The sequence below is a fragment of the Martes martes genome, assembly GCF_963455335.1.
Source record: "Martes martes genome assembly, chromosome: 4".
NCBI classification, from domain to species: Eukaryota; Metazoa; Chordata; class Mammalia; order Carnivora; family Mustelidae; genus Martes; species Martes martes.
This window is the reverse complement of record NC_137891.1, coordinates 185,499,283-185,523,970: the sequence shown is the minus strand read 5'-3', so window position 1 is coordinate 185,523,970 and position 24,688 is coordinate 185,499,283. Positions and strand designations below refer to the sequence as shown.

General features: G+C 46.2%; 1 protein-coding gene across 1 annotated transcript in view; it reads right to left on the bottom strand.

Moving 5' to 3' along the window:
* The window catches only part of RERE (arginine-glutamic acid dipeptide repeats), a 308,722-nt gene that overhangs the window by 35,847 nt on the left and 248,187 nt on the right, over nt 1-24,688 (bottom strand). The window contains exon 12 of the mRNA XM_080801487.1: nt 21,011-21,091. Coding sequence (XP_080657613.1) covers nt 21,011-21,091 — 81 coding nt within the window. The remainder of the gene's footprint in view (nt 1-21,010; nt 21,092-24,688) is intronic.

The window sequence follows — 24,688 nt, the reverse complement described above, 5'->3', positions numbered from 1 at the left end:
CTTCAACCCATTTCCCACACTGCACTGGGTATGTATGTGTGTGTGCGTGCATATATACATATGTGTATGTATAAATTTGTTATATATATTGTAATATAGTGTAAATACATACCTTCATAAATATTTATAAAATAAATCTGATATAGCTTATCATGTTAGGAAATTCTTTAATGGCTTATCATATTTCTCCATATAAAAACATAATGAGGTGTTTAAGAATATGGATTCTAGGGGCTCCTGGGTGGCTCAGCCCATGAAGTGTCTGCCTTCGGCTCAGGTCATGATTCCAGGGTCCTGGGGTCAAGTCCCACATCAGACTCCCTGCTCAGCAGGGAGTCTGCTTCTCCCTCTGCCTCCTAGTTTGTGCTGTCACTCGCTCTCTCTCTCAAATAAATAAATAAAATTAAAAAAAAAAAAAAAAAAACGGGTACGGATTCTAAAGCCAAGCTGTCTGCAATCAAATCCTGGCTATGCTACTTTATAAACTCGGGCAAGGTACACAGCCTCTTACCTATGAGGCCAACCAATCAACGCATGTAAAGGCCCCAGAACAGAGCCTGACACAGCCGAGGCCCTCCGGACTGGTTATCACTACTGTTGGCTCCTGCAAGGTCACCCCGATCGGACTGACTGGTCCCCATCACCTCTACTTAGGTGCACACTAGTCTCCTTTTGCTCTGTACAGCTCCACACACTTATTTTCTTTTAGTTCCACCTGAGTTTCAAGGTCATCCTATTCCAGGGCCTCCATACACACTGGTCCCAGCATGGCCTGGGTGCTCTCCTGAGTCCACCCTTCCCTCATCTCTGGGGTCGTAATTTAAACGAAACATCTTCAGACTCCTTTATTGCACTTAGGTCCCTGTTATACATCCAGTATTTTTCTTTTATAGCACTTAGCAGGATTTATAACTATATACTTGAGGGATTATTCACTTACTCTATCTTTCCTCACAGATTTAAATTTTCCATGAACCAGGAAATCTATTTCTTGTGGAATGATACACATTTCTAGCATTTCACACCATGTTCAGCATTATGTAGACTATCAATAAATATTTATGAATGATTATAGGAGAATCCAACACCAACTTGACTTATCTTTTAGGAAATTACCTTAAAAACCATTTATGTTTCAAAGATTACAAGTTAAACATAATGCCTCATTCTTTTGAGATAAAAAAATCTTACAGAGGGGATTATAAAAAACAGCAATCAGCAAAATAGCATCCCAACGAAAAATCGAAAGTCTACTCTAACCAAATTCTTTTATGTTTCTAGCCTAGTATTTTTACCTAACCTGGATACTGAATATATGTAACAAGCTTAAGGAGCACCCTTTCTCCTCTCCCCTAGGTCTCATTTTTCATTTCTAGCTTTCTAAAAACTCAACAGCAAAGATAAAACATTTGCTCTTCCCTGTCAACACTGAACACCTGCTTTGAACACAGTCCACATCACCCCATCCTCCTTCAGTAGCTCTAATTATGGTAACAGAGTAGTCATGATTCACACTAGTGCTGGAGTCCATCTACAAGGGATTCGGAGACCCTACCGGGGTTGGCCAGCATCTGTGAGGCCAGTGCACAAGTAAACATCTGCTGCAAGAATGTCGTGAAAACACTCCCATCGGCTGGGCGATCCGGTTTGGAAAATTACAAAGCCTGGAGGGATATCTGTGAGGAGACTCTCAGCCGCTTGTGAAGCAGCACTCTGATCCATGCAAGTGACCTGCACAGAAACGCAGCTGCAGTGGGCGCGACGTGCCATCTCTGTGATCATTTTCAAGGGCTTCCCTTTCAGAGAAATAATGTAAGAATTCTCCACCATGTAGAGCCTGGTCAAGAATACAGTTTGTACCACCCAATGAAGATGTGCGCTACAGAAGATAATGACAAGTATGGAGCACGAGGAGCAGTGTGCGGTCAGCTCGTGGATAAGAAGGAACAGGGATAAACTTAGACACGACTTCCACATGACTAGTCCCTAAGTGACAGGACAGTCAACTTACCCAAGACGATACTGCTTTGCTACCTATTATCCTATGCTTTGCATTACTTTGTATTTTACCTTTCCAGACATTTCTGAGGTTTTCAGGCTTAAGTTCCTCTGGAAGGACACAAACGTATGCTTCTTACCTCCATCCCCACTGAAGAAATAAATGCCAAGGAAGAGGCAGCGTCCTGTTTGGTGAGGCCTGAGCCACAGCATCTGCAACTCGGGGGCTCTTCCGACGGGAACCACAGAATGAGAACAGCAAGCTCTGGCTTAGCGGACTTCCTGTGTCTTGGTGACACCATCGAAATACCTGCTGAATGGCTCTAGGTGAATACTCCCCTTCCCCAGGTCTCGTTTAGTCGTACTCATGAAATGGGGTTGATGTCTGGCCCTAACAGGTCCACATGCTTTGATAATGATACAGAATGTTCTGTGTTATTGGCATCCTGGGTCCCTCTCAACAAAGGGAACTAAGCTCAAACGAGACATTACTTCTGTTATGAACATCACTTGAACAGCACAGGCCACAGAAAACAATGACCCTCAAGTCTGATGCAGCCAGAACCAGGCAACTGAGTAAACCAGAGACAATTTAATTAATCAAAGTTTGGTGACATCAAATTACTTAGGGATTTACTGGTAGTGTCCTGGTAAAAATGAAGACTATGTAAACCAGAGTTTAAAATATCTCAAGAAAATATATAAAAATTTAAGAATATCTTTTTAAATCCCCTTCATTTGCTCTGTTTATAATCTGGAATGCTATCAGAAGCTTCAGCTAACAGGCGCTGAAGGCCCAGTCTTCCACACATGTCTACCTGGTGACTCACACAGCAGGAATCCTCTGCAGCACAGGCCAAGGAAAGCCCCTGTTTTCTCTAATAAAAAACTCTAACAGCTTGAAAATAGCAAGATGGAGAGATGGAACTGATACTTTGGGAAGACCAAATCAACTGCATTTTTTAACATTCTAAATTCCAAATTTCAACTTCTAATTCCAGCACTCTAACTTCACAAGCAAGACAGACCATAAATTCACACAATTCATTTTTGGGCGGTTATACAGTTATATGGAGTTTCCCCGGCTGGTATTATTTGAGAAGTGTAACAGAAATCTGGATTGTAAGTAACACCCCACCCCAAAAAAGTAGCCAAACATACTGTATACAATTTCAAGTTGTAAAATTTTGAGTAAGATTTTCTTTTGCTTTTCAGGCCCTCAAAATATTTTAGGTTTCACAACTACATATACGTAAGACTGTTCCAACCATCAAGTAGAGGCATACCTCAGATATGATGGGTTCAGTTCCAGACCACCACAATAAAGTGAGTATCACGATAACGAACTGTCTGGTTTCCCAGGTACATTTCATTTCATTCCCATGAAGTTACATTTACACTATATTCTTCTATTAAGTGTGCAAAAGCACGATGTCTAAAACAACAACACACATATACCGTCCTTAAAAATACTTCATTCCTTGAAAGTGCTAACCATCACCGGAGCTTTCAGCGAGTCATAACCTTTCTGCTGGTGGAGGGTCTTGTCTCGATGCAGTGGCCGCAGACTGCTCAGGGTGGTGGGTGCTCAAGGCTGGCGTGGCCGTGGCGATTTCCTCACAATAAGACAACAATGAAGTTTGCCGCATTGATGGACTCTTCCTTTCACAAACAATTTCTCTGTAGCAAGCAGTGCTGTCTGACAGCTTTGTAGCCACAGCAGAATTGCTTTCACAGTCAGAGTTAATCCTCTCAAACCCCGCTGCTGCTCTATCAGCTAAGTCTCGGCCACGTTCTCAATTCTTTGTTGTCACTTCAACAGTCTTCACAGCATCTTCATCAGGAGTACGTTCCATCTCAAGAAACCACTTCTTTTTTACGCATCCCTAAGAAGTTCAAGTCTTATCCCGGGACTGCAGCGATCCAGCCCCATCTCCAGGTTCCGCCCCTAACTCTAGTTCTCCGGCTGTTCCCACCACACCAGCAGTTCCTTCCTGCACTCATCAAGTCTTGAACCTTCAATCTGTAAAAACTACAGTATCTGCGAAGCACGGTAGCACAAGGTACGCCCGTACTCAATTAGTCCTCACGAATGTCCTAGGATTAGGTCATAGTATCCCCACGTTAGAGAAGAGAAGACTAAAAACACGGCAACGGAGTAACTTGTCCAAGGACAGGGGAGAACGGAGCAAGAGCTCGTGCACAGGTCCTTTTGCCAGCGATTTTATGTGAGAAGGAAGAAGGGGCTACTGCGAAGCTAACAAACTCATCGCTCATGAGATGTCACGAGGGAAGAGAAAGGTTCAGTAGCACAGTGCTTACTGGAGGGATGAGCAAGGAGGAGTGATGACAAACCACCCACGTCCCAGCGCTGGGCCGCTGTCACCTAACTGCTTCAGAGATGGTCATGAAGAAGAAAGAGAATAAAATGTGAGAAACTGCTCTGTAAACTGGAAAACCCATTACAGGGGCCTTTGGTACATCCTCCGCGTCTACCTGAAAAGTATTCCACACCCGGAATTCAAACGTCTGCTGAGTGACCAGCCACTAGATTAAAGACGCACGCGCGCACTCGCCAGTCAGAAAGCACTCATCATGAAAAGTTTATTAACTTAGTAATAATGTTTCAGATACAGTATCCAGTATTTCCCTTAGTAAGATACTGCATTTTATCCCTCTGCTTCCTCCAAAATAAATCAAGTACTAGGACACTAAAAATAAACTTAATAATACCAAAGAATGAGCAATTTCCTCTTTGGCCTTGTTTGCAAGACTAGTTTAGGGAAAAAAGGAACCTTATTTCCTGCTCAGCTGTGCAGGCATTTGAGGACACTTGAGGCTGAAGGAAGAAGAAGGTGGAGGGTATGTGACTCAGAAGAGCAGTGTATCTGCTAAGGACTGAGAACAAGGTGCTTTGAGGAAACAATGTCAAACTTGCGTGGATCTTTCTGTACATAGGTTTATTTCCAAAATTCTTCTGTGTAGATGTAAGACATCTGTGTTTCTAAACAGGGAGAGTAAAAACCCAACAACCTTCACAAGAAAGCTTGCATGAGCACAGCAAGAAGGATGAGGGGCTCAACTGGTTTAGAGCTGACGAGGTGTAGCCAAAAGCAGGTGGTGAGAGCCCAGAGAAAACGGGGACAAAATTGAGGAAGGAGTGCTCAAAGTGGTAAATAATACGTACCACTTTAGTATATATTATTCTGCTCCAAAAAGGCACCAGGGACAACTTCCCCTCTCTCTGTGTGCCTAAAGGAAGGCCATTCCATTAGCTACTCAGTTAGCAAAAGGCTTTAAGCCAGTCCTAAGAGCCAGAATGATACTCGAGAAGGCACAGAACTACCGGCAGAGAGAAACTGAGTGACCCTCGACACCCCTGACTTCTGTTCTCGGGGACACAGCTCCCATCACAACCCCTCGGCGTGGAGCCTGGGGAGTCAGTTCTGCAATGGTACAAGCTCCGATATCAGCTTCTGGATCTGAATTCAACGTCAGGTCTACTGTCTATGCCCAAATTCAAAACAGAGTTTACAAGCTCACCGCACCCCCTCACCCCCGCCAGTAGTGTACCAGAGCCCATGTCTCAACAGCTCTTGGACACAAAAGAGTTACATATACTTATACTTCTTCACAGTATGTCAGCCAAGGAGTCCTACTGTGAATAAAGAATTTCTACGATAATAAAATCTCACTTTCCTCCTATAAAAAGCAAGCATGGCCCCAAACCCAAGCACCCATACTAATTAGGCTCTGCTCTTGGCTCACTCCCACTCCCGACCTAGATGATGCCTGTGACCAAGGGCCCCTTTAGTGTCACTGTGCCTCAATTTCCCCCCCCGAGCTTGTGCAAGAACCCCAGTACCCTCACAGGGTATCAGAAGAACTGATGAAATGTCTGCAGAGTGTTCTCATCTACAAGGATGAAAAGAGCTATAAATACAAAGTCAAAGCAGTATTAGAAAACTTTTTTAAGCTGCAACCACTTCTTTCTTTTGAAATGGAGAACCACAAGAAAGATCAAAGGCGTGTCACTGTTTGCTGACTGCTGCTCTGCAGGCGCCCTACCTCCTCCCTCCACCAGGCAGAAACCCCAGAGAGAGAGAGGTCTACCATGATTTCTAGCTTCAAAATCTCAAGACGTGCCGTACAATGGTTTCCTGGAATGCCCTGAGGAGAAGACACAGGGGCAAGCCACACAGCCTGCAGGGCTGGGCACAGCCTTCCACGAGCAGGCACGAGCAGGAGAAGGCAGCCTTCGTAAGAAGAAATGCAAGGATGTGAGGGAAGTGGCTTCCCCTCGTCTTTCTGCCACAAAGGCCCAGTGCAGTGGCTCCTTAAGGCCGCAGCAGCTTGCGTAATAAAATACATAACCTCGGCTCAGCAAACCTCCTGAGCCATAAAAAAGGGGAGGGGGGGGAGCAAAATTAAGCTTACGGGAAATAAACCTAATCAAAGCTGAACGGTAACAAAGGGCACCAGAAACATTTCTACTGTATCACATCCCACGGGCTGGCCAAGAGCCCGGAATTCTCATTACAACTTTTCAAAGAGAGGGAGAGGAGAAAAATATTTCACAAAACCATTATCAAGGCCCCAACCCTGGATGCCCTGCTGTACAACCAAAATTTGTGAGAGGTCAGCCTGTCAGGGAGTCAAAAACCCAGCATGTGGAAAATGGCAGGCCTTTCATATAGTAGGAGGGGTTCTTAAAACGACTACTGTTTTGCACTGAAGTCTCAGAGCTTCACAGACCATTAAAGGTTTCTGAACCACAGAGAAAGGAGGGCAGAGTTAAGGAAATAAATCAAAAGTTCCTCTGGGATGCACAAATGCCTACTTGGAACAGGCTTTCAGCACGAATATCCTCCACATTAAACAACAAGGAGGACTTTTCAAAATAAAAGCAGAAAAGAGATTCATTTTGTTGTAAGCAATGTACTTTCTTTTTGGTTTAAAGGTTATGTGTGCTATAAAAAACGCCCCCGGCCGTGAGCACTGGGGGGAGGCGGAGGCTGAGCCCAGGGCAGGGGCTGGCGGTGAAGAAATCAAGTGTAAGGACCGACAATCAAGCAGAGAAATGCTGGACTTGGGGGCACCCCGAACGACTTAAAATGTCTTGGAATATTTTAGGGGCAGGATGTGAGGTAGGGGAATGGCACTAGAAGGGACCTCCATCACATGCACTCCTTGCCACCCCTGCCCGAGAACTGAAATCGTTTTCCCACAGGCAGGAAGAGTTCTTGTTTTTCTTTGCAACATACACAGCTGAAGGCTTAGGGAACCGGACCGTGTCCTCGTGTCCTCGTGAATGCAGAGCCACGCGGTCTGAAGGAAGCACCAGTGGCCTCGAGACCAGCAGAGGGAGTCCAGCATCTGAGAACAGGAAACAGTCAGCCTGATGCAAGGCCAAGTGCTTATGCAAGACGTTGGGTTGTGAAGCTCAGCTCCAGACCTTCTGATCATGTCTGTCCAGCCTGGTAAGCAACGGTAAGCAGGAGGAAAAGCTGGACATCCTACTCTGGACCAGACGGTAACAGCAACCAGGTGCGGCCACGGGGACACGAGGGCACCGCCGCACTCCTGTCAGGACACTCTCAGCCGGAGCGTGTTGCTGGGGTCCTCTCCTACCAACGTGCAAGGAGCGGGAGAGGAAAGGCTCCGTGAAAGGCAGAAGATCCGACGTGGAGAAGTGACAGCAAGCACCAGAGCAACGATTTCCCTTAAAATCCAGCGCTTCCAGTTTCGGCCACAAATGGCCCATCTCCCACCTTCCGTTTGCGAGCGGAGAGGACTCTGGCCGTCGGGCTGCGGCGCGTCCCAGAGCCGCGGGCGCGGACGGGCGGAGGGACGCGGCGGCGAGTCTGCGGAACCCCCGCGGGCTTCACCCCCGCGGGCTTCACCCCCGCCGGCTTCACCCCCGCCGCGGCTCGGCTCGCCGAAACGCGAGGCGCGGGCTTCGGGGCTGCCCGGTGCCAAGATGACAAGCACGGACACGACTCCTGGGGAGGTTCGGGGGAGGGACTACGGCTAACGGTCTGTGCCGCGAGGGAAGAGCCCGCCGCTTCCCCCACCACCATGCTGCAGTTCGGCGCCGGAGGTCTCTGCTCCGGCGCGCTCCAGGGCCGGCGCCGCCTCGCTGCCGGTCAGTCGGCGCGCGCGGCTGCACGGGGACACGCCTCTGACTAAACCCGACGGCAGCACTGCTCGCTGTGCGAAATGAGAGTTGGCCTTAAGATGTGCCAAACTCAAGAAAATAAACAAAACCTAAATGTGACTTTCGGTTATGCCAGGAAGCGTGCACCGAGTTAACACACACGCCTGCCGGCGGGTGCAGGACAAGGCCAGGGCGAGGGACAGGCGCTACCTTGGGTGCCTGACGACGCTGGCAGGGCCCAAGGACAACGGTCCAGAGGAGCTCGGCTGCAGCGCCCGGCGTGAGACGCAGACGGCCAGGCGGGGGCGCCGCCTACGCTGACCCGCCTGAAGAGCCTCTGCGAAGGGGGCACCGCCCAGATACCTTCAGTCATGGAGGGACTCGACCAGGACAACACACGGAGGATGAAGGGATTCGGATCCTGGCGTAATAAAAGGAGGACATCTGAAGCAAGGGAGCAGTCCCGAACCACCATGGTCCCCTGCAATGGGTTCAGTGTCCCCAGGACCGCAGGAGCAGCAGGGCAGCCACTCCAAAGGCACGTCGCCGAGGGGTCGGGTGTGAGGGAATTCCTCCAGGACACTTCGCAGACGTTCTCTGGCGAGGCATTCCTTTAAAGCACCCAACCCTTCACCTAACCTCCAGGCCCAACTACACATTCTCCAAGATGCTCCTTCAGCCCCCTTCTCCAGGTCCTGGGGCTCACATCGCCGCTCAGCGTCTGCACCCCACACTCTCACACGCAGGTTCCTGCCGACACCCCCCGTGGTAACCGAACAGCTGGAGAGACCCCCAGGGGTGCAGTCACACCTCATCTTCCCATCACACTCAGGGAGCTCTGCAAGTGCTCACTGACAGACGGGCATTAGGAATAAACTGTAAATTTCTATATTCACACTATTTAAACATCCTGTCACTGATTTCTAGGAAAACTTTATAAGAAATGAAAGTATTTATAGACATGGCTGGTAAGGTGCTTTAGCATTTGGACTGTCGATAATGAGAACAGAATACAGCACGAAAGGAAACAGTGCTTTAGCTTCAGCCCGAGACACACATACCGGACAAACGGATGTACAGTCCAAGGTATAAACTTACAGAGTTTAATATACATACAAGGTGACTACATAAGAAGCATTCCATGCTCTGACGGTATTATTCTGCCCAACTGTCTGATAAACCTGGTATATAACCTGTTAGGGAAGCACATGGACTTTTCTCCTGAGTCACCTGATAGGCTGACATAGTCAGAAGAATAAAGAGCGTCAATCTTTAAAAATTTTATTTATTTGAATGAGAGAGAGAGAGAAAGAGACTGGAAGAGAGTGAGCACACATGCACAAGTGGGGGAAGGAGGAAAGGGAGAGGGAGAGGGACAAGCAGGCTCAGTACTGAGCAGAGAGCCCAATGTGGGGCTCGATCCCATGACCTTGAGATCATGACCTGAGCCGAAATCAAGAGCCAGACATCAACCAACTAAGCCACCCAAGTGCCCCAAGAACTTCAAGTTTTTTCTTTTAAAAAATATTGTATTTATTTATTTGGGAGAGAGGGAGAGCGCATGTGTCAGAGAGCACAAGTGATGGAGAGGGAGAAGCAGGCCGCCCATAGAGCCCGGAGTCCGATGTGGGGCTCCATAGGACCCTGGGATCATGACCCGAATGGAAAGCAGCCACTTAATCAAATGAGCCGCCCATGCACCCTGAGCTTCACGTTTTGATAAGCAAATTCAATCCACAGGACAAAGCAAATTTAAAAATTTATTTTAAAAAAATTTTTTTGGGTGCCTGGGTGGCTCAGTCGGTTAAGTGACTGCCTTAGGCTCAGGTCATGATCCTGGAGTCCTGGGATGGAGACCCGCATCCATCCTTCATCGGGCTTCCTGCTCAGTGGGGAGTCTGCTTCTCCCTCTGACCCTACCCCTTCTCATGCTCTCTCTCTCTCAAATAAATAAAATCTTTAAAAAAAAATTTTTTTAGGGGCGCCTGGGTGGCTCAGTGGGTTAAGCCTCTGCCTTTGGCTCTGGTCATGATCCCAGGGTCCTGGGATCGAGCACCACATCAGGCTCTCTGCTCGACGGGGACCCTGCTTCTCCCCCTGCCCCGCTGCGTGCCTCTCTGCCTACTTGTGATCTCTGTCTGTCAAATAAATAAATGAAATCTTAAAAAAAAATTTTTTAAGTTAAAAAAAATAAAAGTTCTGTTTTGTTTTCTACCCCACCTTCTCCAGAATGTCTGCAGAATTTGCCCATTTCACTTGCTGCCTGCTTTGCTTTGCTGAAGTTGGCCGTGTATATAGACCCCGTGGGCCTGCTCCCTTTAGAATTCAATGATTCCTCCTATTGTTCCACACATTCCAGATTCTCCCTCCAAAACTTAAACACTTCCCTTGACAACTGAAGGCCACAAACCTCTGACCTGCTTCCATGTATTTCATTAGCACATTTCCAGAACAGCACCTCTGTGAAGGAGAACCAAGTTCTGAACATAGGGGGTGGGCGCCTAAACCAGTAATCAAGGGGGTTGGACCTATGCTGTCCTAGCCCTCTAAAATAATCAGATACGTGAAAGTCACCATTTCTTGCCAAACTTAAGAAAAATCCTAACTCCTGCACATGGGGACAAAGGAACAACAGCAGCTGAAAATACAGAATCAAAGCATCACATGAAAAACTTTAACTTGATATCGTTCAGAACATATCAGTGGGATTTCACTCACACAGCAAAGACAAAGGAGAAGAATTCCAGACTGTTTTCAAGATAATAAAATGGCATATGATGGTGACTCACTAACTGACTAAAAGGGGGAAAAAAAATCCATGAACAGTCACAGGAACCTTGCAAAGCTGCAGAGATCTGGCAACCCTGAACTTTTTTCACCTTGCTTGGCTCTCACCTCCAGTACAAATACACACACACACACACACACACACACACACACGATCATTCTGAAGCCAAGCTGCAATTGGCTAATGGCTTGCTCTACTGCTTAAGACAATATTTTATTCTTGACTTGCTCAATAAACCTGCTGAGAAAAATAAACAATGGGTTTCAATCTTATAAATAATCTAGGAAACAGAATTGCTGTGCAAACAGCAGAGTTGATTTACTGCCCATGATAAGCAGGAACAGGAAAGTCCAAATGTGGCACAGTGACCCCCCAGTCCTACTCTTACTGTCCCGAGATGGGAAAGCTTAAGGATTTTCTGTCTGCTACACAGTTCGAAGTCTAGGATGTGCAGGTTTCAATTGGTCTTTAAAACAGCATAAAAGCAGATCATGAAAAACAACACGAGCAAAAAAAGAGAAAAACCTTTTCTTACAAACACTGAGAACTTTGAATCTTTTAGGACCAGTAATTATATATCTATCCATGGTTAGAGTATACTTCTGTTCCACCATTCACAAGTATGAGAACATACAGGGCCGCACACCTCATTTTTTTTTTAAAGATTTATTTATTTATTTATTTGACAGAGAGAGAGAGAGAGAGAGAGAGAGAGAGAGAGATTACAAGTAGGCAGAGAGGCAGGCAAAGAGAGAGAGAGGGAAGCAGGCTCCCTGCTGAGCAGAGAGCCAGATGCGGGACTCGATCCCAGGACCCTGAGATCATGACCTGAGCCGAAGGCAGCGGCTTAACCCACTGAGCCACCCAGGCGCCCCTGCACACCTCATTTTTAAGAAATACCAAGTAAGGGTCTGTTTTGGGCACTACAGGAGATATAAAGAAATATTACAATGAAGTCCTTGCTCAGAAGGCCTTATAGTCTCCATAAATACACACAGGCATGTTATGTGTGCAGAACAGAAATGCATGGAAGACAAAAGGAAGCAGTGTCCACAGTCCAGGACTAAAGCAAAATAAAGAATAATTTTTCAAGGGCAGAACAAAATGCAATTCTTCTGAGAAAAGAGTTGGGCAATTTGTGTAATTTCCACCAGTGCACAGAGAGGAAGGGCTCATGTGGCTCTCATGAGTATGCGGCGCACACGAGTGTATCGCCCAAGCCCTGTAACTGGGCCCTGGACAGTCTCAGGGACTGTCACTCAGGCACCATCCAGAAAAGAACACAAGCCCCGCTGGCCTCTTCACTAGACTGTGGACTCCACACGAGTGAGCACTCTCTCACTCACCACAGACACCTCAAAGAGAACACAGGCCTTGGTACTAAAGGTTCCCCAAAACAGTTCCCAATTTTGCCAACAGAGAATGATGGTGATGGTTTAGACACCTCTAAGGCCAAATTCTGGGAATTATGACACCACAATTAGAGGCTTCAGAAGAACTTAAGACATGTGAACAGAACAAAGAATCATAAAATCAGAAAATAACGAAGGTCATTAATATAGAAACTTAATTTAAAATGTAAACATCTCAAAAAGAAAACTTAGCTTAATAAAATTCTGGCGTCCCAAGATAGGCTTCTCTTGTTCGCATTTCCTATTTTTATAACACAATTATGGTTTTCAAATTACATGCAGAAAAATGGGGGAAACAAACAAACAAACAAAACAAACAAACAAAGAAAGAAAAAAAGAAAAGAAAACTTACGATGGTGGGGAGGGTGGGAGGGCACCAGCTGGGGAGCAGCCATAAGACAGAATTGTGAAGGCCTTGCTTTACTTTTCAAAACAAGACAAGTATTTTTACTCTACTTTCCGAAGTATTACTAAAAAGCACAACTTCAAATATGATGGAAATGAACCAATTACTCAAGGATTAAGATTTCAGATAATTTTAAAACTTATTCCTGAAACAACGGCAGACTGGATTTTCAAAGTTACGATGGGTTCACTGGTCTTATGAAGGCAAAAAAAAAAAAAATCTATGTATAAGATTTGAGTTCCAAGTGGATAAACACACTGAATGCAAGCACTGTAACCACAGTTTACAAGTCTTCTTAAAGACCATTTCAAACCTTCCACTTGTTTTACTAGCTAATAAAATGGGCGAGGTCTACTTAAGCTGAAAGGTCATAAATGTCTCCATCTAAAAAGTCACCAGGTAACCAAGACCCAGTCATCATCGGAAATACGGGTTAGCAAATACCAACAGCAAATAAGTAACCAACCCTTGTAAGCAGCAGTGTGTTCAGTAACTTTAAAGTCCAAGGTGGTTCATCTGGAAGCAGTGTCCATAAGCAATACATCATATACAACCAAAAATACTCGCATGCCATTCCCTCCAGTTCTGATACACAGGATAAGGCCAAGCACAGGCCTGAGACATTTACAGATAAAACAGCAAATATTCAAAGCCCTTGGTTTAAAAAGTCACCTAATTTTTAAAGATGTTCTTATTCCCTCAATATCAGCACCAAAAATTTCTTACATGCAAACTTCTTAACTGCTTCACTTACACAAGGGAATCAGCCAGTCTCATTTAGATTACCCTAGTTAAAACGGGACCACTGCCCAGCCAAATATCCACACAGCTTAGACTACCCGATGAAAAGATTCAAGCTTCTGCCCAATTTTAATGGGAACAAACCCCCTGCACGGCAATAACTATAGGATCACAATATTCACTGCCAAAACCTAGTGCCTTAGAACAGTGTTTAAGTGCCTTTTTCTATCAGGTAATCACTTCTTCTTGAATGGAAAATTTCAACTTTATCCACCCCTACTTGAGGACAAGTTATTAAGAAAAAAGGTATGGCACATGTCTTTCCTTGGACCCAATCTTGCCAACCTCTCAAAATATGTATATTTCTTCTTCATATATAAGGGGGTACCAGCGAAAGAGAGTAACACCTGAAAACACCATAGTATGTAAATATCATATTAGTAAGAGAATGTCACCCCCTTTTCTTAAGATTTTATTTATTTATTTATTTGATAGAGACAGAGACAGAGATAGCGAGAGAGAGCACAAGCAGGGAAGAGAGGGAGAAACAGGCTTCCCAGTGAGCAGGGAGCCCAGCACAGACCTCAATCCCCGGACCCTGGAATCACGACCTGAGCCAAAGGCAGACCCTTAACCAAATGAGCCAGCCAGGTACCCCATGAATGTCATCCTTTCAAATAAAAAGGTTTCTATTAGAAACTTAAATTAAGGAGCGCCTGGGTGGCTGAGTGGGTTAAAGCCTCTGCCTTCAGCTCAGGTCATGATCCCAGGGTCATGGGATGGAGCCCCACTTCCGGCTCTCTGCTCAGCAGGGAGTCTGCTTCCTCCTCTCTCTGTGCTGGCCTCTCTGCCTACTTGTGATCTCCGTCAAATAAATAAATAAAATCTTTAAAAAAAAAAAAAGAAACTTAAATTAAGATCTAGGCTAGCCCGACTCACATACATGCCACAAGGAAAGAGGACAACAGTTTTTACATGAAATATGACAGGAGTTACAACTGTGTTCCTAGGAAAAAACGAAAGATAGGAAAAAAGAAGCTATGTTAAGAAATTCTATTACTGATAATGAAAATAAGCCCACATACTGTTAGTAGGTTTGAGATACTTTGTAATAATCTGAAAAACAAAATTAAACCCTAATAGTGAAGTAATTTACAACTTTAACAGAATAAAAGCAACACTGTTTTAAGAATGAATATGACTTATGGGTTTAGGATTCTGCAGTCTGCACTACTGTAAACAGCAGTGTTTCCTAAACTTAACCAAGCATTCAAATCACCTGGGGAGCTGATCAAAATGCAGATTCTGGCTCAACCTGAGCAGCACAGAGCCCGAGAATCTGCAGCTGGACCAAGCTCCAGTGCGGCAAGAACGCCGGCCAGAGGAGCACCCAGGGAGCAGCGAGGGCACCCAGCATTTGCAGCAGAGGCCTCTGGTTATGTGGCTATAACACAACTGTGTCCTCAACAGTATCAACCTATTCAGAAAGTCCACACTTTGTTATATAACATTAGATTAAGCATTAATGAGGCTAGAAAACTGTTTATCTAAGGTTTTAATCTGAAGTTAAATAAAACCCCAAGCTGAATGCTCATACTAAATGCTCGAGTCATTCTTAACCTCTTAATATTAACAGAATCTTGATTACTCAGTCTTAAAACCTTTCTCAATAGTAGTTATTCTTTGCTGGGGGAATGTGCTTTTATGCAAAGGATATTTTGCCTAAAGAAATGAACAATTAATATTCAACAGTTATGTACATATTTAAGCAGAATTCATTCCTAGAAATGGGGCTGAGAAAAGTGCTTGTTTTTTATATTACTTCTCAAATTAAAATTTTAAATCTCCAGTACTTTTTTTCATACTATCTCCCCAAAGTTTCAAAACAAAACACCCAAAACATCAAAACCAGCTGCCCCTTGGTCCCACTAAAAAACGAACAAACAAAAAACGACACATTTTCAATGGAGAAAATCAAGATAAAAGACAGACTTCCAGTTCCACAAATCACTTTCAATTCTCCATTTTTTGTCTTACAATGAGACCAAATTCTTACGAGAAAACCCCCTCTGGTCCTCCACATCTTGTCTGCGCTGCTTAAGAATGCTCCCACAGCTCAGCTAAGACCTCTCCTTTCTCTTCTTAGAAGCCTCAATGGGTCCCCAAACGTCCTCTCTGGAGACCACAGGGTCCCCCATGTCTCTCTCCAGGCCCTAATTTTGGCCTGAGTCCAACCACATCAGGGCTGGCAACCTCCTCTCCACCAGGCTACTGTATGTACGGTTTGCGATTTCCTGTCTCCATGCCTTTGCTCATGATATTTCCTACAGCTGGAAAGCTGCTTTTCTTCCACTCTCCCAGCCATGGCCTGTCCAAAAACATATCCTTCCTTAGAGGTTCAAATACCACACCCTCCAATTAGCCTTCCAGCAGCACCCCCACCCCCCAGCCTCTTGTGCACACTTTGTGGGGCCTGAGCCTCCACCAAGGGCCTTAGCATGGATTGCCAAACCTGGAAAGCACGCACATGGTGTGCCTTTCCTGCTGCAACGCAGGGCACGGATGGCACCTTGGTTCTCATTATAGACATCCCACTTGTTACAGTGCTTGGTGGGTATACAAAACTTTTTTTTTTTTAAGATTTTATTTATTTATTTGACAGAGAGATCACAAGTAGGCAGAGAGGCAGGCAGAGAGAGGGAGGAGGAAGCAGGCTCCCTGCTGAGCAGAGAGCCCGATGTGGGGCTCGATCCCAGGACCCTGAGATCATGACCTGAGCTGAAGGCAGAGGCTTTAACCCAGTGAGCCACCCAGGCGCCCCGGGTATAGAAAACTTTTTAAAATGAAGCTATATGGAATGTTTACCTCTGAAAATGGAAAGTGGGTTAAAAAATGAATTTTTTAGTACAGTAAATATTAATGCACCAGTACCCAGGATTACAAACCTACTGGGCTAGGTGCTTAGAATTCAAACTACAGAGATGAGAAAGATAGTCAAGGCGCACACCTTTTTCACCTCCTCCTGAAGGGTAATAATAGCGTGCTGGAAGCACCTCTCGGCTCCACCAAGTTGGGGCAGCTCACGCTGTCTTCTCGCGAACGTCAGCTGCACCTGAGGTCGCTGAGCAAGCACTTCCTGTCTACAGTCCCACGCTGGCCGAAGCTGTCTGCATAACAGGACTTAGAGCTATAAACAAAGGCCAGCCGCGATTCAAGGGACAATCATCCAGGTGTCAGACACAGAAAGCCTCTGATTCAAACACAGACATGTGCTCACTGTGAAAGAAGATACATGTCACTGTCATCGGAGTAATCATCTCATGATTTTGAAGAAAACTGCAATGTGTGTAAAAATAAAACAAAAAATTATTTTTGGAACGCCCATATTTTGTATTATTTACAACACGGGTTCACTTCCTGGTGATTTAAGATTCAATTCTATGAGGTCTCTTATTTTCTCAAGCACTACCTTAGCATCAGGAGGTCGTACAATTCATCGATCCAAAGACTGTGTAGCAGTGCTGAAAGCAGGAACCCAGAGGCCTGACTTGCCCTCATCTCAGAAGCTCAGCCACTGGGACACTTGCTCTGACTTACACAAACACACTAACCCTCAAGACTCTGATGTGGATTAGGCCAAACAGTGTCTTGAGAGAGAAGAGGTTACAGCTAAGGGGAATCTGAGATGCTCAGCGAAGATCCTTTGCCATAATCTTCCTACTAATTACACATCTTAGAAACATATTAAAGAAGGTAATCAGTTACAGAGAGAGGAAGAGAGGGAGAAAGGTAGTAACTCAGGATATCTGCACAACCATCACACTAAAATATTTGACTTACAGTTATTCTCTTGGGCACCCTGAGGTTAACCTGTAATACCCACTCAACTAAACTTCTATAAATAGTTGGTTTTCCACAATCACAGCCACTGTTCTCAGAAAAAAGCCAGATTTAGCTCTTGTATAACACACACCAGAAGCCAAAAGAACTAGGAAAGCTGTTTATGTCCATGCCCACCAGCAACCTCTGTCTGCAAAACCGCCCTCAGCGCTGGCGTGAGGATGCAAGTCTCCTCAACAGGACTCCCGAGACGAGGAAACGCACCCTTTAAACCAGGCACCGCCCTTCACCCCCTCCCAGCTTCTCAATGGATAGGGGTTTTCCCAAGACAGACTATAAGGGACAGGTCATTTCTTTTCATACAGGAGGGGTATGTTTACAAGCGGAAAGTAATTCCGTGCCTTCCACAGCGTTGAGCTACTTCAGGTAGCTGGACTCTTACCCAGGCTAAAAGTATTCAGGGTGGATGGGAAGAACTGTCACCTTCAAGTGTTTTTATACACTCTGCAGACATTAGCTTACTTAAATTCTCGAAACAATTCTAGAGGGTAGAAGGATCACCCTATTTTACACAACAGCCAAAGCTGTACAAACAGTTCATAAAGACTGTGGCATCTATAAAATCCTGACGCAAAGAAACACCATTTTATTTTTTATTTATTTTATTTTTTTATTACTATGTTCAGTTAGCCACTGTATAGCAGTACATTCCCAGTTTTTGATGTAGTGCTCAAGGATTGTTACATGTAACACCCAGTGCACATCACACGTGCCCTCAATTCCCATCACCCTGTTACTCACTCCCCCATCCCCCAGAAACAGCATTCTAGAGTAGATAATTCTCCAGTCCTTGTCAGGATTTGACCTGAACTTCCCAACGAACAGCTCAAAGCACAGTGCACAGTTAGAAGAGGTCGTCAAGTACTATAGTTACTGGTAAGGCCAGGAATAGAACACAGGTCTGGTGACCCTCACGCCATGCCCAGCTGGGCGTGTTCTTTTGGACGCTGATACCCTTCTGAAGTTTCAAGTCAGTTGTGAATAGCAAATAAATGAGTTAATAATTGTGGTAAATAGAAGAGAATGTGGAAAGTATCTAGATTAGAGGGATCTGATATAAAAAAAGGCATGACCATATGAAGCTTTCTATCTACCAAGGAAATTCTGAACTAAGGACACTAGTTCCTGCAAATTTTCTCATTTTCTGTAGCAAAAATGAAAAATAACCTTTGCCCTCCCCACCCTAGCAGTTGTGAATGATTAGCTTGGTTATGTTGATAACTAAGGAAAATATAGAATGACTGCCCCTCTCTCTCCTACCACAGATTTACCCTACCACCAAACTCCCCCAATTCTAGGCAAAAAACAGCAGGACACTAGGAACGTTTAGCCAGTGTCAGCCATAATAAACCCTCCAGTGATGCCAACAACTCTCCTGGTAGCGCCCATGATCGTGCCCTGATGGAAGAGGTTGGAAACAGGAAGGCTGCTGGGTGCCAGAGGAGAAGTGAGGAGAGAAACAACACGGCTGGAAAACGGGGATGGCAGTGATGGGGAAGGAAGGGTCTCAGGACGGAGATGCCTAGAAAAGACTGGAGAACCAGCTCAGAGGGCTGGTAGGGTAACTTCTCTTGGGTGGGGAAACACTACTAACTGAGTCAGACATTATCAAGAGCAACGGGGGGAAAAAAGGATTAGAAGGCCCTCACGTAGGCTCAAAGTTATTCAGATCTGTTTGCCACTAAAGAGATAAAAACACTAGATAAAATTGCCTGGCACTTCCCAAATGCTGGACAGTAGATTTTAGATTCGACACTTAATCTAACTATTATCTAACTAAAAAATAAACTACTGTAAGTTTATTTTTTAAAACAGAAAGATAAACAATTGTCAAGCCCTATCTTGTATCAAATTCTTCATGGTTTGCAACTTCTAGCAGAGCACGGGAAGAGAGAAAACCGGAGCCGAGAGGTTACATCAGACCACATCTACTCACGGATCTCACTTTCACTCCAATTTGGCCAAACCAAAATTCCTTCACTTGGGTAAAGCATTTTAGTTTTATAAAAGTACATATCAAACTTCAAATAACTGAAATCCTCAGAAAACTTAACAGTATTTCTTTTACTGTTCTACATTAAATACCTCTTTCCAATGGGTTCTGGGAAGAATGCCCCCCTCCCACCCGAGAAAATAAAAGTTGATTATATAGATCGATTATAGCATATATTTTATCTTAATGTCTATCAACAGTTCCCTCTTTTTTTAACCATTCTCAAAATTATCTATCTCAGCATATTTAGATGTATAATAAATACTGAAAGTTTAATGTAAGTATGACTGGTTGATGCAAACCACTGATTTATATAAGGATGTACTTGAAATCTCAGAACCTTTCTTCCCTATTATGAGTTACTGCTGTTCACATAAGGTACCACAGGGAAAAGGTGTCTACAAACAGTTCATTGAAAAGTGAAGAGAGAAAAAAGAACCAACTCAGAATAAACAATCAAAATTGAATGAGAGGAAATCAATCAAAAACACCCAATTAGAAAATTAAAAACCAAACCAAACCAAACCCACCCAGCTCCTTCTATAATGGATATTCTCCATTTCCTCCTTCCACTCAGGGCGGTTGGGGGTGGAGTGAAAGCAGCTCCATGTCTAGATATTCGCCCTCCATCCCCAAGGCCCAAGAAGCACTTCCAGTAACTAGGCTCTGCAGAGGCCAGAGACATGGGGACTTGGTCCCTCCCACTCCATTCCCAGCCTCCCCATTCCCCAGGTCAGTCAGAAGAACCCTCCACACCCCTCCAATTCCACCTGGAGGGAATTCAGGTAAATGTGACTGAATCCCCTGCTAGTATTCTCTTCATATAACCCTACCCTGAACTTTCCTCAGCGAACCCTTCTACCCCAAGTTTAGCAAAAGATGGGATTTCAGCTTTGTGAAATAGCAAAGGAATTTGTAAAACACTCATTTAAGCAGTTTATAAGAATCCTTGTGTATCTGTCTGTCCAAAGAAAAGTGCAAACTTTTATTTAAAATTATTTATTTATTTAGGTAATCTCTAAACCCAAGGTGGGGCTTGAACTCATGATCCTGAGATCAAGAGTCTCATGCTCTTCCAACTAAGACAACCAGGCAGCCTGAAAAGTGTAAACTTTCAAGGCTGGGAAATTAAAGAGTTAAAACTACTCTTCAAAACGTAAGCAATATTAAAGAAAGAAAAAGTCCCCAGAGAATTCAGTCTAGTAAGCCACAGATCTCTTCATTCTATTGCTTGGTTGATGACTTCTGTCAATAACCAAATCCAATTGGTGGTAAATGACATTTCCTGTTTCAGCCACTATATTTACAATTAGATGTTAATGGCTCAACACCCCAGACAACCCTCAACTAACCCTCTGTTGTCAAAGACCTTTCTGTTCTTACAAGGGAATTAACTTTCTTTGTGGGGGATAAGCATAATCTGTCACTTTGCTATCTAAAATCAGAAGCTAGAACTAAAAGTAAAGGAAGTAAAAGGAAGAAGATCCTAGAGGCCAGCCAGAGTCTGAGCACAGCACCGGGTTAAAGGAAACCATTTCATAAGATCAAGTGCAGAGAAGCAGCAGGGGCAAAGGGGGGGGAAAAATCAAGTTACATAAAGTCCAATTGTACTCACTGTTTCCTTATTGGGAAGCAGCTCCTTTCTAATTCTGAAGAAGTTCTTGCCGTACTGCCTGAGCCCCTTAACGAAGCGTTTCTGTGATAAAAAGAAACAACAAATGGGATGTAAAAACCAAAAACAAAACAGGATGTCAGCAAAGCAAAGATATCTGCAATCAGCAGAATAACAACCACAAAAAAGTCTGAGCTAGGGAATACTGACTAGGCTGGGAGGCAATTTCAGCAGTAGAGCTGGGACCCCCCGCCAGGGCAGGCCCTGGACAGCCGCCATCAGAACCCCAATGGCACACACCAGACAGGTTTGGGAGAAGGACATCCTGGGTCTGAGGCTAAGAAGCAATGCGAGCTCTCGGTGCCACAGTCTCAGCATTGGTCCACGAAGGTACAAACAAATATCCTCCGTGTTTCAGTAAAACAGCACAACTGCTTTTCACCTGAGAACGAAGCTTCCCAGAGCGTTGAGCAGAAAGGAGGGAAAAGGAATCAAACCTGGAGACTTTTCTCCAATAGGTCATCCTAGAGGGATTAAAAGGCCCTTTCGTTAATCCGAGGAATTCGCCAAGAAGACTACGATATCCACGGAAGCCCACTGGGAGCCGAAACCCCAGCTGGCCTGACCCGCCATCGCCGTCATTAAAAGCCACTCCAAGGCACCAAATAATCATCAGCACCCCTTCCTTCTTCCCCACACTCCCCACCATGCTCCCCCCCACCCCGCCACCCCAGCCACCCCAGCAGTCCGGAGACTTTCACTTTGTCCCATTCCTCCCAGGCAGCCCCTCCCCAGCACCGTGGGGGCAGCTCCCAGCTCCCCGACCCCCACCTCAGAGCCCCCGGCTTGGGGCTCGCGGTTCGAAGCCTGGTCCCGCACGACAAACCCCAGCCACACTTCCCGGCCGGGCGGCCCGGCAGCCACAGGTACGCCGCGAGGGCCGCACTCAGGGTCCGGGCGACGAGAGGCCGCGCCTGTCACTCGGCTCGGGCTCCGGCTCCACAAAGCGCAAGGGCGGAGGCGGCCGGGGCGGCTCGGCGTGTGACCGCGGCGGGGCCGCGCGGCGCGGGGCGCGGGGGGCGCGGGGCTGGGGCCGCTGCTGCCGGGGGAGGAGGCTGGAGCGCGGCGCGTAGAGCCCAGCGCGGCCGCGGGAGGCTGCAAAAGGCGGCCTGGATCGCCGAGCCGCCCGTCGGCCCCGAGCTCTGTCCCCGCCCGGCCCCCAGCCCGAGGCTCCGCGGTCAGAGCCTCCGGCCCCCGGCGCTGGTATCTCGGTTTCCCCCCTCCGAACAGCCAGGAGTAAATCCGAGCAGCAGAGCGCAGAAACTTCCTCCCTACCGCGATGAGCGGGAGCACAGGGCACCCGCGGGGCCCGAGCCGGCCCAAGCCGCCACTCGGGACCCTTCCCAGGCCGCTCCGTCTCCAGTCCTCCTTCCGGGCAGGCAGAGTCAGCAGCGCGACAGCCACACGCCCACCGCCCTCGGACTGCGAAATGGGGGGCTGGTCCCGACGACCCTCACGGTCCCTTCCGGCCCGGGATTGTGGCCGGCAGCTCCGCCTGGCCCAGGCATTAGCCTGCACCTCGCAGGGCGCCGTTTCACAACTAAATCACCGCGGAAGCTTCCCAGCCAATAAATCACCTGCCCACCGGGAGGAGAGTCCCTCCCACTCCCGGTGTTTGAGACCAGTCGGGCAAATTCAGTGAACAGCCAGACTTGGCCTGCAAGACAGATCTGCAACCTCCTACTCCATTCCTGGAGGCTCTGCATTTTCAGCTTTCACCCCCTTTCTAAGATATGACTCATCATTGTCATTTTCCAATACAATTTGTATAGTTCAAAGGAAAAATCTGTCAAGGCACAAGAAAGCAGCTCTCCTCTAATCTTAAGAAGAGTGACCTTTGTTACTTGCATGATGAATCCGCAGCCTGAGCAGCCTGAGCTCTGTGCAGAACGTGTCCTCTGGGAATGCTGCAAGGCAAAAAGACTGCCCTGCCCTCAAGGAGTTCGCAGGCCGGCAAGCGAAGGGATCAATCTCTGGGCCCTTAGAAAGGCAGCAGAGGGACGAAGTGCTATGAATGGGACTAGAAGAAGGAAGCAACTTACTCTGCTGGTGTCTTAGAGGAAGTGACAAGGAAGAGCGAGCCTGCCAGGTGGGCTCCAGCAGGGCTTCAAGCAGAGGAGTCAGACAGCAAGGGCATAGAGAACATTCTAGGAACTGCAAGGAGGACAGGGTATACAGAACGGAGTGCCAGCAGATAAGACTGAAGAGGCAGGAGAGGATCAGGTTGCAGACAGCCTTTCCGCCAGGCTGAAGTGTCATGGTCCTAAACCGGAGGCCAGTTAAAAAGCACGAGCCGTCCACAGAAAGACTGGATAAGGGTTGCGCCAGTAGCAGTGTGGCCTACGTCACGAATTAGGGACAAACTGGCTGCAATGCACAGAGACTAGTTAAGAAGGAGGCTGGTGAGATAACTAACCCAGGTGTGAGAAGAGGGCCAGAACTCTACCTCAGCTATCAGCTTCTTAATTTGCTCTTTAAGTAATTACCGAGCACACAGCACTGGGAGGAATTTTTTTTAGGGGGCAGCCATAGACCTTTATTAAAACTGTGATTCATTTTCAGAAGGTAAGATAAATGCGTGTGAAGTCATTATAGAACAATCTGAGACTTCATTTAGCCGAGCATAAGTAGTGAAGTGTAACTCATCAGTGTAGCAGGGGAGCCAGGAAGAGGGATGGCCGGCCGTAGTCCAGGATACCTTCACCAAGGCAGCGAGACAGGCCAGACCACGAAGAACCAACAGCATTTACAGAGTGGAGGGGGGTGGGAAGACCCTCCATGAAACACAGAGGTGGAGGGAGAATGGAAAGTGGGTTCTGGGTGCGGGGGGCTATATAAAGTTGAGGTGGGTGATCTGGCATGACTCAGACGGTGGAATGCCAGGACTATGTAATCTGAATGTAAGCCTGATGCCAAAGGACATGCAATAGGCTCACGGCGGCAGGGGGATGGGGGCTGGCACAATGAAGGCAGCAGCTCAGAGAGGATAAATCTGAAACATCAGGGTAATGTGTCAGATTTGGGAAAACTTGAGTTCACGTCCCGATTCTTCTACTTATTATGATATAATCACCAAATATAATCCATTCAACTAGTGGTTATTAAGTACCTACTATATGCTAGGAACCTCACATACATTAATCCAAAACCCTTACAACCTAGAAGGAAGTACTACTAGTACTATCTGCATTTTCCAGACAAGAAAGCTGAGGCACAGATGGTTAAGCAGCCAGACCAAGGTCACCTAACTCTTCAGAGCAAGGACAGAATAAAAACCCAGGGTCCAGTGCCACTCTCTCAGTAAAATGGAGATAAGAGTCCATAGAGGGAGCTGTTTTCGGTCATTGTACCATTACCTGTGACTCTGCCCTTTCCTGTTGGCCCCAACCACATCACCAAGCCCTCAGCATTCTTCCTAAGAAAGGTCTTTCAAAGCCCTCCTTTCTTACCCATTCTGATGCTAGTCCCAGGCCAAGCCCTTATCTCTCTCTCCTAGTAGCTACGATATTAGCCCATCACCCCCATCCAGCTATGTATAAGCCTCTACCAAGGAATATTTCCAAACCACATGTCATCATGAGTCCCATACTGTCTTGCCTCAAACCCCAACTTGAAAAGAGC